Below are 13361 nucleotides of genomic sequence, written 5' to 3' on the forward strand. Positions count from 1 at the left end.
CGACCAGTGTATGGCCACCTTTAGAATACATTTTGTTTTATTATTAGACATTTCTGACTAGGCAAAGGGTAACGTGCATGTGCCTCTAGGATTAGAACAATATTCCTGGAAAAAATACATCTTCAAAGCTTAAAACCATGTAGCATTTTATTTTTCATAGAGATCTGTAAATGTTATTCATAGCTCTGTTCCATAAGCCAGCTCGTCCTTTAGGTTCACTGGTCCTATCACAAGTGAATAAGCATTATTGCTGAATGCAAAATCCATTCCAGTGGCTCTGCCGAGGAAACAATCAGGCCTTTGCCTCTTCCTCTAGTGAGAAGTGCTCTATTTTGCAAGGGAATTAATGTGACCTGCCATGGAGGCGCCTGTCTGTGTAGGATACTGGCTGAGCTAATAGACTTCCCCATTTTCTGCTGAAACTTAGCTGCAGGCCAGGCTTCTCATGAGCATCCAGTCAGAGCAGAGTTTTGTATTTAATTGCTTTACATCAGCTATGGAGCTGTGCATCCACACAGATCATCCCTCAGACCTCTCCACAGCAAATAACACAATGAGATAGCTGCTAAAACTACAGCTGCATGCACATGGAAGATCTTTGCATCGTTTGTACTCATTCTAGGTGATAATCTAGAGGTTGCATAGTTGTCCTCCAACACCACTGGCCTCTCCTCCTGCAATAGAGTGTGAGACCTCAGTGCACACCAAAAATCACTAGGTCTAATGGCAAACGCTTAGCAATTTTCGTAGCGATTCTGGCATGCTCCAAGCGATTCCCTATTTATGCCTAGCTATTTTGGAGCATTTTGTTTAAGTGCTTTTGTAGTTCTTGTAAACTTTGATATGGAAGTTAACAGCTTTGGGCATAAAAAAAAAACGCATTGAAAAATCGATCTGGTCAGCGCTTTACACTCTACATTGAGGCTCAATCACCTCCAAAATTCTGCAGGACCCGCGTTTGCATTTGGGGAGAAAAAAAAAAAAAAATCGCATTGTTCTGGTGTGAACAAGCCCACTCAAAGACATTAGCCAAGCGCTTTTTGAAGTGCTCAGAAGCAGGGCTGCTCAAATCCGGATCCAGGAGACATTCGGATAGTTCTATCCGGATATCTCCCAGTTACCTGTGCGGGGTGGGCGGGGTCTGTCACAGGAGCCCTGGTGGCTGGAACGCGAAATGCCTTCCAAACTGTTTCAGCGCACAGATCGTGCAAACTGTGGTCGCAGTCAATGCGAAGAAACCGTTGGGAATTGGCCGCAGACAAACCAGAAGGGAGCCTGTGGGTTACGGAAATAAACTTTACACACTATTTCAGGGTATAACTGCCACCACTTCTGTTTTCCTGGGCCAGAACCACCCACTGACTAGCTATTTCTAGACCTGCAAATAAACGGTTAAACACACTCTATTCTGTCTAGCTAACAACTAAAGTAGCGTCTCTTCAGAAGTCTGGATTCAGTTTGTGTGGCTGAATAGCAGGGTAGCGGAACAGTAAACGACTTTGATAAAGTCTTTATTTACGTGCAATATAAATAATTAATATATACAGAAAATCGTCAAAATCAACAATTATAGAAACATTAATAGCCAGTATGAAATAAAAAGGGGGAAAATACTTAGGGTTTGTGGAAATATGTCAGTTCTGGGAAAATCATAAAGTTCGGTTTCAGTAAAGTTCTTTGTTTCAGTCAGAGCAAGATGGCCGAACAAGATGGCCGCAGACACTTTTGAACAATGTACATCTTTGGGTGGAGTCCCAAGTACAGCCCAGGGGTTGGACAGGGGCGGTTAGCTCCCTGGGTGGGTTCCCCATGCCCACCAAATATGACATTTGTCATATCTCGGCTTACGCTTTCCGCACACACATGACCATCACTTATTCATATACCTCAGAATATGCCAGTTCATATGATACCAAACTTACTTAGGGTAGAGGATTCCGTTCCTGAGAAGTTTAATAACTGGGTTATAGGGGCCCCGGGCCCCTCTCGACTGGTATCAGGAGATTAAGCATGACCCTATGGATCCAATGATACCGCTCTCATAACTACCCTATTTACGGTATTCTGTAAATAGGCAAAACATTATATAATACATTCATTTCTTCCTGGTAATGCTGCAGCCAGGCTGTCTGGTGTCAAGCTGTGACTAGCTTTCTGGGATCTCCCTGTATGAAAAGGCTCACCAAATGGTGGGCAATTGACATCTGCCAGAGGTAATTAAAAATAAACATTCTCCTGGACACAGGCCTGGCTCAAGCTAATTAACACATCAAAAGACATCCTGCATCTAAGTATTGCTTGCTCTCTGCTGAGGAAAGAGGGAGCCCAGATTGACTGCAGATGCTCCTACACAACCAATCTAGATTCTAGCACGTCAATGGCAATCGGTGCAATAAACCGATTGCGATTGCGTTCTAGTTTCTCGCGGCTGTTCCGTGACAGGTCAATCTTACCTGTCTGACGTTTTCTTCGGTCCATCCCTCGGCCCCTCCCACGATGCGCTCCAAGCGGCGGTCACGTGATTACAAACACTTCCTCCTTCCGGGTTGAAGGAGGAAGTGTTTGAAATCACGTGACGCGCATGGAGCGCATCGTAGGAGGCGCCGAGGGACGGACAAAGAAGACGTTAGACAGGTAAGATTGACTGCCCCGCCCAGCCGGCACAGGTTTACTGGGAGATATCTGGATAGCAACTATCCAGGTATCTCCCGGATCCGGATTTGAGCAGCCCTACTCCGAAGCGCTCTTGGTGTGCACCAGCCTTGACACATCGCTCTGCCCAACCTGTTATTACAGGAACTTCCTTTAGGCCTCTTTCAGATGGGCAGCTGAAAGACAGTGAATTTGCCGCCTGTCAGCTGCTATCTTGCACTGTCTGGGTGCTTGTTAGCGCTCATAACTGGCGCTGGACCCTATGAAATATTTCATAACTGGCGCTGGACCCTATGAAATCACATCTAAGCATGGCCGCAGCAGTGCTCTGACCTGAAATGTTGGAGTTGTCTGCTGCCGGGTAAAGCCACCACGTGTCAATTAATGAATGACATGCGTGGTGTTAAAACTGCTGCCATTCGGCCACATTTAAATTAGATTAGGAATCTCAAAAGACAACTGAAGTGAGAAGGATATGTAGACTGCCATATTTATTCCCTTTAGTCATAGACTAAAACAAGTCCTTAGTAAGAGTACTTGGAAAGGTACAGACCGGAACAAAGAACATCTATCAGGCCCTAGGCAATGTAACTGTGGGTACATGTAAGAGTGATGTGCAGGTATAAGGGAATAAGGAGATTCTTCCTCTATTACACATTCTTCATGCACAATCTGAACCAGGTTTATGGGTGATAGACAACACCTCTTTATTCAATGTGCACAACATTCTCAGTGGATTCCCTGCAGCTCTGTGGAGAGTGCATATGTATAGTATAGTACTACTGTGTAACAAAGTAAAACTGAGACAGATGAAATTAAAGTTTTATACATACCTGGGGCTTCCTCCAGCCCCCTTCAGGCTAATCAGTCCCTCGCTGTCCTCCTCCGCCACCTGGATCTTCTGCTATGAGTCCAGGTACTTGAGCCAGTCTGGCGTAATGCGCATGCACACGCTCCTCCGCCGCCGGGAGCGTACTACACCTGCGCAGCCCTATTGTGCAGGTGCAGAATGCTCCTAGCTGTGGAAGAGGCATGCGGCCGGACTGCGCTGACTGGCCCTACTACCGGGACTCATAGCAGAAGATCCAGGTGGTGGAGGTGGACAGCGAGGGACAGATTAGCCTGAAGGGGGCTGGAAGAAGCCCCAGGTATGTATAAAACTTCTTTTCATCCTTCTCAGGTACCATTTAATTCGTAGTCACCAAACCAAATTTTAACAACATATCAAATTATTTTATTTCATGAGCAAAGAGAGTGCATACATTTGCATAAATCAGAATCAACACATAATTATTTCCATCTCATTGACCATCTCTGTTAGTGACACGGCTACACATCAGGCTTTATACTTACAGCATAGAGAGCAAGAGATTCCTGTGTACACATCATATATACTGTACAATCAGATATGTATATCTGACTTTAAAAATACGGGAACTGCTTTATTGAAGCAGCACAAGTAACTAATTTTGATTGGTTTATTTCATTTTTGTGGACTAAGCACATCTATTACTGTATGTATAAATTATTTATGATGACTATTATCTGAGATATAGAACATTTTATCATATTTTCTATTTTAATTACAGTTTAAATTTATTAGGAGTCGGAGTTGGTGCATTTTTTCCCCGACTCCGACTCCAGGCACCCAAAATTGCCCCAACTCCGACTCCACAGCCCTGATAAAAACTACATATGGAAAGGCCTATAGTGAAAGGTACACCATTCCAACTGTAAAACATGGTGGCAGATCACAGATGGCCTTCCTGGTGGACTTTAGTTGGCCACAAACAAAGATTTTGAAGCAGCCTTCTTAATTTATTGATCCTAAAATGATTACAAAAGAACCAAAAAAGGGTATACCTGAATTTTTTCAAAATTATCTACTGTGTAGACCTAAACTTTCCAGCTTCCTCACTTGATCATGGAATATGAGAAATTTAAAGATAAACATATTTCCCCAATTTCACAATATTATTATATAGTAAACAAAAAGTTAATAAGATGATAACAATTTTGAGCTGACACAAATGTTCTGTTAATTTTATGCACCTTGGACTTTTACTTTACAGGCAAAGAGTTTTTCTTCATAAAAGTGGAATTGACTCAACTCTCACACTGTAAATCAGAGGTGTCAACTTAAATAAAAAGTGGACTGAAATTGAACACTGGGACCAAGACTAAATAGTGCCCTGGTGTCTATTGACACAGCCCATCCCTGTATAGTTCCCTATGTCTAGTGCATTCCTCCCCTATATGGCTTCTCTAAAGATCTAATGCCTCACCTCCAATATGGCTTCCCTGGTGGTCTGGAGAAGGCCAAACATAATGCAAAGTGGAGAAACCACTTGCAGGCCCACAGTCCAGAATGTGACGTGTATGCTGTAAATGACTATTCCTAAAGCACCCAATGTTGAGGGAATGTTACTTGCTGCTCCTGCGATCTCTGCTGGTATGCTTTTTTTGGCTGGAACATGTCTCCAGCAGCTTGAAGCCTCGGCACCCAGAGAGCCACTGAAGACCAATCAGTGTGGTAGCCAGTCATTGTCGGTATTGACCCCACGCTTTGCGCATGGGTCAAGAGTTTTCTCACAGACAGGACCCAACAGGTCAAGCTCAGCAACTGCTCCTCCAGCGTGAGGACGACCAATACAGGGGCACCTCAAGGGTGTGTACTGTCCCCGCTTCTGTTCTCCATGTACACCAACAACTGCACCTCTTCCTCGGACTCCGTCAAAGTCGTCAAATTTGCCGACGACACAACGATCATCGGCCTCATCAACAGCAACGGAGAGCGAGACTACCGCAGTGAGATAGAAAGAATCTGCAATTGGTGCAAGGACAACAATCTCGTCCTCAATGCAACAAAGACTGTTGAGCTGATTGTTGATTTCAGGAAACACCCTCCTACTCCCCCTCCAGTCTACATAGGCGAGACCGAAGTCTCCATAGTATCATCGGTCCGGTTCCTTGGCACAACCTTATCCACTGACCTTAGATGGGGGCAGAACACTATAAAAATTCAGAAGAAGGCACAGCAGAGGCTATTTTTCCTGCGCCAACTAAAAAAATTTGGTATGCCTCGGGAGCTGCTGACCAGCTTCTACACCGCCACCACTGAGTCTATACTTTGCTCCTCAGTCATCGTCTGGTATGCTGGTGCAACGGCGGGTGACAGATATAAACTACAAAGAATCATTAGCGAGGCAGAAAGGATCATCGGATCGCCCCTGCCACCTCTCGATCTCCTCCACACGGCTAGGATGAGGAAGAGGGCCACCAGGATCTCCTGCGACCCCTCCCACCCTGGCAGCCGCTTCTTTGAGCACCTCCCATCCGGCCGGCGCTTCCGAACTATCCCATCCAAAACCACTAGGCGCAGGAACTCTTTCTTCCCCCAGGCAATTCTACTGCTTAACAACTCCTGACTCACCTCCCAGTCTGCAATCAGCATGCTGACTAGGTGGTGCTCACTGCTAATGTTGCTAGTACGTGTAATTATAGCTGTAAATGTACTTCAAATGTATTATGCTGTTAATGTTGCCAGTATGTGTAAATTGTAGCCGTCTATGCGAAATGTATTATGCTGTTAATGTTGCCAGTATGTGTAAATTGTAGCAGTCTATGTAACATGTACAACTGTTGCTGTGTACTTTGCCTAAGCCATGTGTACCACAAGCAATTCCGAGTACGGCACCACCGTACTTGGCGAATAAATCCTTCTTGATTCTTGATTCTTCTTAAAACCTCCCACAGCAATTGGCTGACCACAGTGATCATGAGGACAGTTTCAAGTGATACACTTGCAGGTATGCTTTTCAGTGGTAAGCACAGCATGATATCTTTGATTTATTAACTTTGGGGTGACCTCAGGTGCTCTTTCAACGAAAACATAAATGAAAAAGCCATTTTTAAGAGCATCAATCCTGAAAAAAACATTTGAGCAGCCCTGATAGGTTTGTAAGCAGGCTTAACAAGAGTAAATTTTCACTTTTTAAAAATGTCTTAAAGCATTTATTAGAGCTTTAAGTGGAGCAATAATACTACCTTCTATAGATCTCCTGAGAAATATTTGTAGAAACTGGTTTTCCAGCTTATTGAAAACAAAGAGGTGAGTTCACATGTATCAAAATAAGACAAGCATAAACAAATAAATCTCTGGGTAGAAGTAGAGCACACAGATGGGGCTTATTACGTAACCTTTATCCCAACATCTTAAAAGAGGCTGTAAACAGTTATAGCATACAAAGATTACAGTATGGGTCTGTATTGCCACCTTGTGCTCATCTTCGTATGTTTCAATTGGAGTGTTTTGTTTTTATGCCCACAAGCCCCCCTCACACAAGCGCGTCATCATCCTCACATATTGAGCAAGTGTTTTGCATTCAAAAGACCCCACCCTCTCGAGACCTTTGTTTTAGTTACTGAGGCATCTTCCCTTTTTCTCACGGATCATGAAGTTGTTCACTTCACCAAACTACATTTCCTATCTTCCAGGTTTTTGCGGTTATGTTTTTGTTTTCTGGCTGCCACAAAAACAAATTTAAAAGACATCATTTACATTTTAGTAAGGGTCAACCACTTAAGAATAAAGGTATATTAAGAATCCCCAATGAGGAGGTCGAAGCAGGGCTTTTTGGCGCTGCATAGCGCCGGAGCTTGGTGCGGCTATAATGCTATAGTCTGTGCCCTGCTCATAGGTAACTCGGGGATCCGGCGATAGCTGGACCCAGGATTACTTCTCCCTCAGAGTTGCAACGACTTGTAGGGGAACTAGTATTTAACACCTAATGACCCCCCCCCCCCCAAATTTGTGCGCCAGCAGGGTGAGCCAACATTTGTTAAACTGGAGTAGAACATAACAGTTTCACACAACAACCAATTGGAATTCTTATTTAATTCAACAACTGCAGCCTGGTTGGTTACTAGGGGACACTGCTGCAGATTTGCTCTGGTTGCAGAAGGGCAGTACTTATTTACTGTGTTTTCATTACCTGTGGGTAACGGTATATAGATCCTTTTCTCCAATCTCCTCCGCAGAGCCTCATCAATGTCCCACGGGAAGTTGGTAGCAGCCAGAACCATAACCATTTTTGATGGATCATCATTTTCCAGAGCACCTCCGACACCTGCAGTATAAAACCCAAAGCCCATTAGAAGAAAGCAGAATTTGTGGGCAAATTCCAGCATCATCTTTATTCAGAACACATTTGTTTCCTAACCTCCCCGAGAATCCCGAGTCTGTTTTCACAGAGCTGCTCCAGTAGATCAGCCAGGCATACATTCATAAAGCACCACGTCTCAGGCAATCTCTTAGATGGCATCTGTGCACAGTGGCTGGAGACAGAGCCTGGAGGGTTTTACATAAAATAACTGCTACTGTTCAATGCTCAGCAGAGGGAGACGGGTTATTTATATAACTGTACCGGCAGCACTTAAAGCTCCACATCTTTTTGTACTTTCTTTCTTTGTTCATCAGAACCTGTAAATGTTTAGCGCTATGTTACAGCTGCAAGTGTTTCCCTGGTGTAGCTGCAGCTATTATAAGAATGTTCTTAGTTTACCCGAGGATTATTAGTGCCCTCCTGAACCCCTTGTGCATTTAAATATAAAGACCCCTTTCACACTGGCGAGTTGCGTTACCCTGTTTTGCCACAGGGTAAGAATACGCCAATGAAAGTCTGTGGGGCAATTTCATACCTGGTGCGGTGCAAAGCGATCCGATTTACCACAAGATCAACAGCGCGTTGTTGGGCAACATGTGCGGCGACTGGAAGTCATGTAAGTCTATGGTGATGCAGGTTTTATAACATTTTCAGCGCTCGCATTATTTTGCAATACACTTCTGCGAAATTCAAAAATGTTGGCCGCAGGAAGTGAGCGCGACAGAGTGTCACTTCCTGCTTGTCCTGCAGGCATAAGGGAGATTACCATGCATGACCACGGAAATCCCTGAAGGCTGTTGCAAGCGCTGCAGTGCGATGCAATTGTCACACCGCAACGCTGCTACTGTTACGGTTTCCAGTGTGAAACCGGGTAAAGAGTTTCGGATTCTGCAGTGCGTGGAAAATGATTACTGGATCACCATACTGGCTGCATCTAACAATACAGTGACTTGCGATAACTGCTGTATACAGAGCTATATATTTCTGTCACTACTGTGTAGCGCTCCTTTGCTACGGTAGTTGGCTCTGTTATGTGATGTCATTTAGGGATTCATCTGCTAGTTTCCAAACACAGCAGAAGTGGTGTCGGTATGCACTAGATCGCTGGCATCTCCTAAACGTCATGACATAACAATAACGCGCCATCACACTAAGGCCAATAGAACTTTCAGTCTCCAAAACAGCTGGTTTCAGAGACATACGCAGTTGCCCTGTAATATTGTGCTGCCCTGGTACTAAAGTAAAGGTGCAGTCCGTCCAAAGAATGGGAATGGTGCACCCTGCATGGCGAATGGTGTGGTCCTTTTTGCAGTTTCTGGCGTTACTTTCAGGCAACTGCGCATGTCTCTGAAACCAGATTTTAACAGTTTCATAGACTGAAAGTTCTGAGTAATGTGTATGAGTAATGCGGAGCAAGCGTGATAACATGTTATTGTTACGCCATGACATTTAGGGGATGCAGACGATCTAGGGCATACCAACACCACACAGGCCCTACACGCCCTTCATTCTACACACAGTCCCAAAAAAAACCCCAAAACAATATGGACTCTCGTGTAACAGTTGAACATTTAATTTAATTTCTAATACCCAGCCAACACAAGTTTTCATAGCAAGAGATTTAAAGTGGGGTTGTCAATAAACCTCAGTCACTGGTATATTTCTTCACAAAACAGCAGTTTTTGTCATGCACACTTGTCCTTAAAAAATAAATGAAAAAAAAAATGATTTTCCACATACTGTACATGATTCTGTATTTCCAATTCCTGTATATAAATTAAACAATCAATATGAAATCATGCACTTTGCAGTTTTGCAGTAGCAAAGGGGTTCCCTGGCATTTTTCCCCATTGTGGGGGGGGGGGGGGGGGGGGGGGGGGGAGAAGTATGATAGAGCACACCACAGTAGGGGATACTGTAAAAAGAAGCACTACATTGAGGGTCAGAATAATAATGAGCACATTAATAAGAAGCACTAGAATAGGGGAACAATATACTAAGGGGCACTGTAATAGGGGGAGGTGAAATACACAGCCACAACTACTTTACAAGAGTATGCCTCCTGCAAAATAAATGCAAGAGTTCCTTGAGATCCAAACATTACTTGCAGGGGTTCCTTGACATACAAAAAATATTTGCAGGGTTCCTCCAGGGTATTTTTTTTTTAAAGACTGAGAAAGGCTAATCTACACAGTCATAAATTAAATGGCTTTGCCCCCTAAATTGGCCCTAGACTACAATGAGTATAGGACTATTGTAGGGATTAGATTGTGATCTCTGAGGAACAGTTAGTGACAAGACTATATACGGTATACTCTGTTAAGCAGTGGCTGAATAGTGTAATGGTTAAGGGCTCTGCCTCTGACACAGGAGACCTGGGTTCAAATCTCGGCTCTGCCTGTTCAGTAAGCCAGCACCTATTTCAGTAAGGAGTTTCTTGGGCAAGTCTCCTTAACACTGCTACTGCCTACTGAGTGCGCTCTAGTGGCTGCCTCAAAAGCGCATTGAGTCCGACAGGAGAAATGCGCTATACAAATACTGCCATTATTAAGCAGGGCTGTGGAATCGGTACAAAAAATTATCAGACTCAGACCCCTCAGTTTACGAAACCACCGACTCAGACTCCAGGTACCCAAAATTGCTCCGACTCCACCTCCCTACTGTTAAGTGCTGCGGAAGATGTCGGCACTATATATAGTAAATACCTAATAATAATATAAGTCAGAATGCAGAAAATTGTTGTCCTAGTGTCCTTGTCCCCACAGTAACCACCATGGGTTTGTTTTCGCTTACTCTTTGGCTCCTCCATCTAGTTGCTTAGATAGTGCTGAACTCAGTGCTTTGAAGCCGGAGAAGAGGAGTCAGAGCAATTTTGGGTACCTGGAGTCGGAGTCGATGGTTTCATAAAACTGAGGAGTTGGATGATTTTTGTACAATCTACTCAGCCCTGGTAAGTATTAGACTAAGGAGTCGGAGTAATTTTGAGTACCTGGAGTTGGAGATTTCATAAATTGAGGAGTTGGAGTCGGATGATTTTTGTACCGACTCCACAGCCCTACTGCAAAAACTGTATTCTCAATTAATTTTCATGTAGAGGTTATGTACTATATACAGTGTGGAGCAACAGAGCTGTTGGAGGGAGTAGCAGCATGATCAGCTATTACCACAGCTGCTAGGAGCAGCTAGACCCCTAGGGATAAGAACTGGAGGAAGAGGAGCACTGGGGACAATTAATAAGTAATAGGGAGGCTCACAGGCAGCGATTGGGATAATGTAATTAATAGGTATCACAGCCTGATAATACAATAATGAATGAAGCTAGACAGCTAGCAGCAGTACCGTCCATCTGAATGAGCAGCTCAGACTTGACTCTCCGACTGGCCTCATGTTCATCAGACGTTCCCCTTCTGCTGCAGATTGAGTCAATCTCATCCACGAAAATTGTAGTTGGGGCATAAAACCTTGCCTGTGGAGATCAATTGCAAGTCTCACTAAAATACCTTATAAAACATACAACATATACACAGAAATGACCAACCAAAAGGGCACATGATCATTTATCTTCAGCTGTGAAATAAGACGTTTGGAGGCAAAGCAGAGAGGCAGTGGTTAGCTTTAATTTGTTGCTGCACTAAGACCCTACCAGGGACAATATCTGTATGGAGTGTGTATGTTCTACCTGAGCTTCAGTGGATTTCTTCCAGTTTAAACCCAAATCCTAGACAGAAGCTGATGGATTAAATGGCTTTTACCAGTAGGTGGTTGCTTATGTATGCGTTCTAGAAAAATTAGACAGTGTGTGCCAGTGCTGAAAAGAACAGAGACTTTATACCATTTTGTGGTGCTGCTAATATAAATTACCAATATTTTACTTTGCAATACCCGTCACCCAGTCCCACTTGAACCCTTCACTCCTAACTCATCACCCACCTACAGCCTAATTCTGATCACCCCTGTAGGTGGCTAACCCTAACCAAACTACCTAATGCCAAACCCTAACCACCTGATCGTGCCTAAAATAGACCCCTTACCTAAGGACTAACCCTAAAAACCACCCCCAAACCGATAGTTATAGTAGATCGTTCACAACCATTAATTGCCACAAAGTAATCGACCGGCTACTAGCCGCACTGGGCATCCAAATCACCGCTTAGGTGCCTTATAATCGATAATTAACACAGTCGTCTTTTAGATGCCTACTGATGTAAGTGCCCAATTGACTTCATCCGCTGGGTGCGGTATCCAACACAGATGATCAAATAAATACTGCATTACTAATTTACAAATGAAATCTTTTTTGTTTTATGTGACAGGAGCAGCCATAACAGTATTACACCAGTTTTCAAAATCTGTTTGCTAAAGGCCATACACACCAGCAAGTAGAGTCATTTGGAACTAAATCTTGGCAAGATTTGCTGCCAAATGACCAGTAAAGACAGCAACAGTAAAAGTTTACTGTAAGGAAAACCTAATGTGCTAGAAAATGTTGGGCAATCGCTGTGATCTGTCCTGGGTTGTTGTATACAGGGAACTAATAAGCATTTCTGATCTGTTGCCCTGAACTGGCCATGTGCAGGCTGTATTTGTACTGCACATGTGGTCTTTAGTTTTTGCTTGCATGATTGTCAGAAGACATCAAACAACAATGATGCATGGCTGTATGTACTTTAATTCTGCCATTCATAGTAATGATTAGACCACAAAAAATCTTGTTGCACAAAGTTTAATTTGTCTTGTAAGTGTGTAGTGGTCTTTACATAGGTTAGTCAATTGTGCAATTGTCTTTCATCGTTCTTTTATATAATCACATAATCCTCTAAATGGGGAGAAGAGTAAGGGTACGTACAGACATACGATAACGATCGTTCGTTCTGAACGACGAACGATGTTAAAGGAGGTATCGGCCGATGATCGTTTGAAGAAAGGCTACTTTGAACATCGTTCGTGTACGAACGATCTTGGAACGAGCGTTGCGCGCGCAACATGATGTATAAACTGATTTCAAACACAAGTGTCAAAAAGAACTGTTTGAGCATGTGCAAAGCTTTGAGAACGAACGATCAACGACCGATCGTTGTACAGACATTACTTTTTGAACGATGGTCGTTGGAAAAGATCTGGCAGAATGGATCGATCTTTACCAACAGCATATCTCGTTGGTCGGTTGTTTTAATGATCGTTCGTGCACTTTTTACGAACGATCGTCGGGCGATGCCGTCGGTAACGATAGTTTTAAACGACTATAGTCGCATGTCTGTACGCACCCTTAAAAAAAGAAGCGTCTTCCATCCTCCATCCCTCACACCTAAACCACAGAGTAGTCAAACGATTTAATGCAGTATGTATAAACATTATTTTCACATAAAATATAATAGACTTTTTTTTGTAGTAATCACTCACCTACAGATGTGCCCCCACACCAACACCCCCCCCCCCCCCCCCCCCCTACACACTTCCCTTCAGGCGTTCTAGGATAGCAGTCAGGAAGAACCTATGGAGCACCAACCATTTGAAATTTAATTCCAAGATAAGGCCAAATTCACA

General features: G+C 43.6%; 1 protein-coding gene across 1 annotated transcript in view; it reads right to left on the minus strand.

The window, feature by feature from the left end:
• The window catches only part of KATNAL1 (katanin catalytic subunit A1 like 1), a 117719-nt gene that overhangs the window by 30957 nt on the left and 73401 nt on the right, over positions 1-13361 (minus strand). Inside the window, exons 8-9 of the mRNA XM_068265017.1 lie at positions 11157-11283; positions 7647-7781 (exon numbers count right to left, since the gene is read on the minus strand). Of these exons, the coding sequence (XP_068121118.1) occupies positions 7647-7781; positions 11157-11283 (262 nt within the window). The remainder of the gene's footprint in view (positions 1-7646; positions 7782-11156; positions 11284-13361) is intronic.

The sequence above is a fragment of the Hyperolius riggenbachi genome, chromosome 2, assembly GCF_040937935.1.
Source record: "Hyperolius riggenbachi isolate aHypRig1 chromosome 2, aHypRig1.pri, whole genome shotgun sequence".
NCBI classification, from domain to species: domain Eukaryota; kingdom Metazoa; phylum Chordata; class Amphibia; order Anura; family Hyperoliidae; genus Hyperolius; species Hyperolius riggenbachi.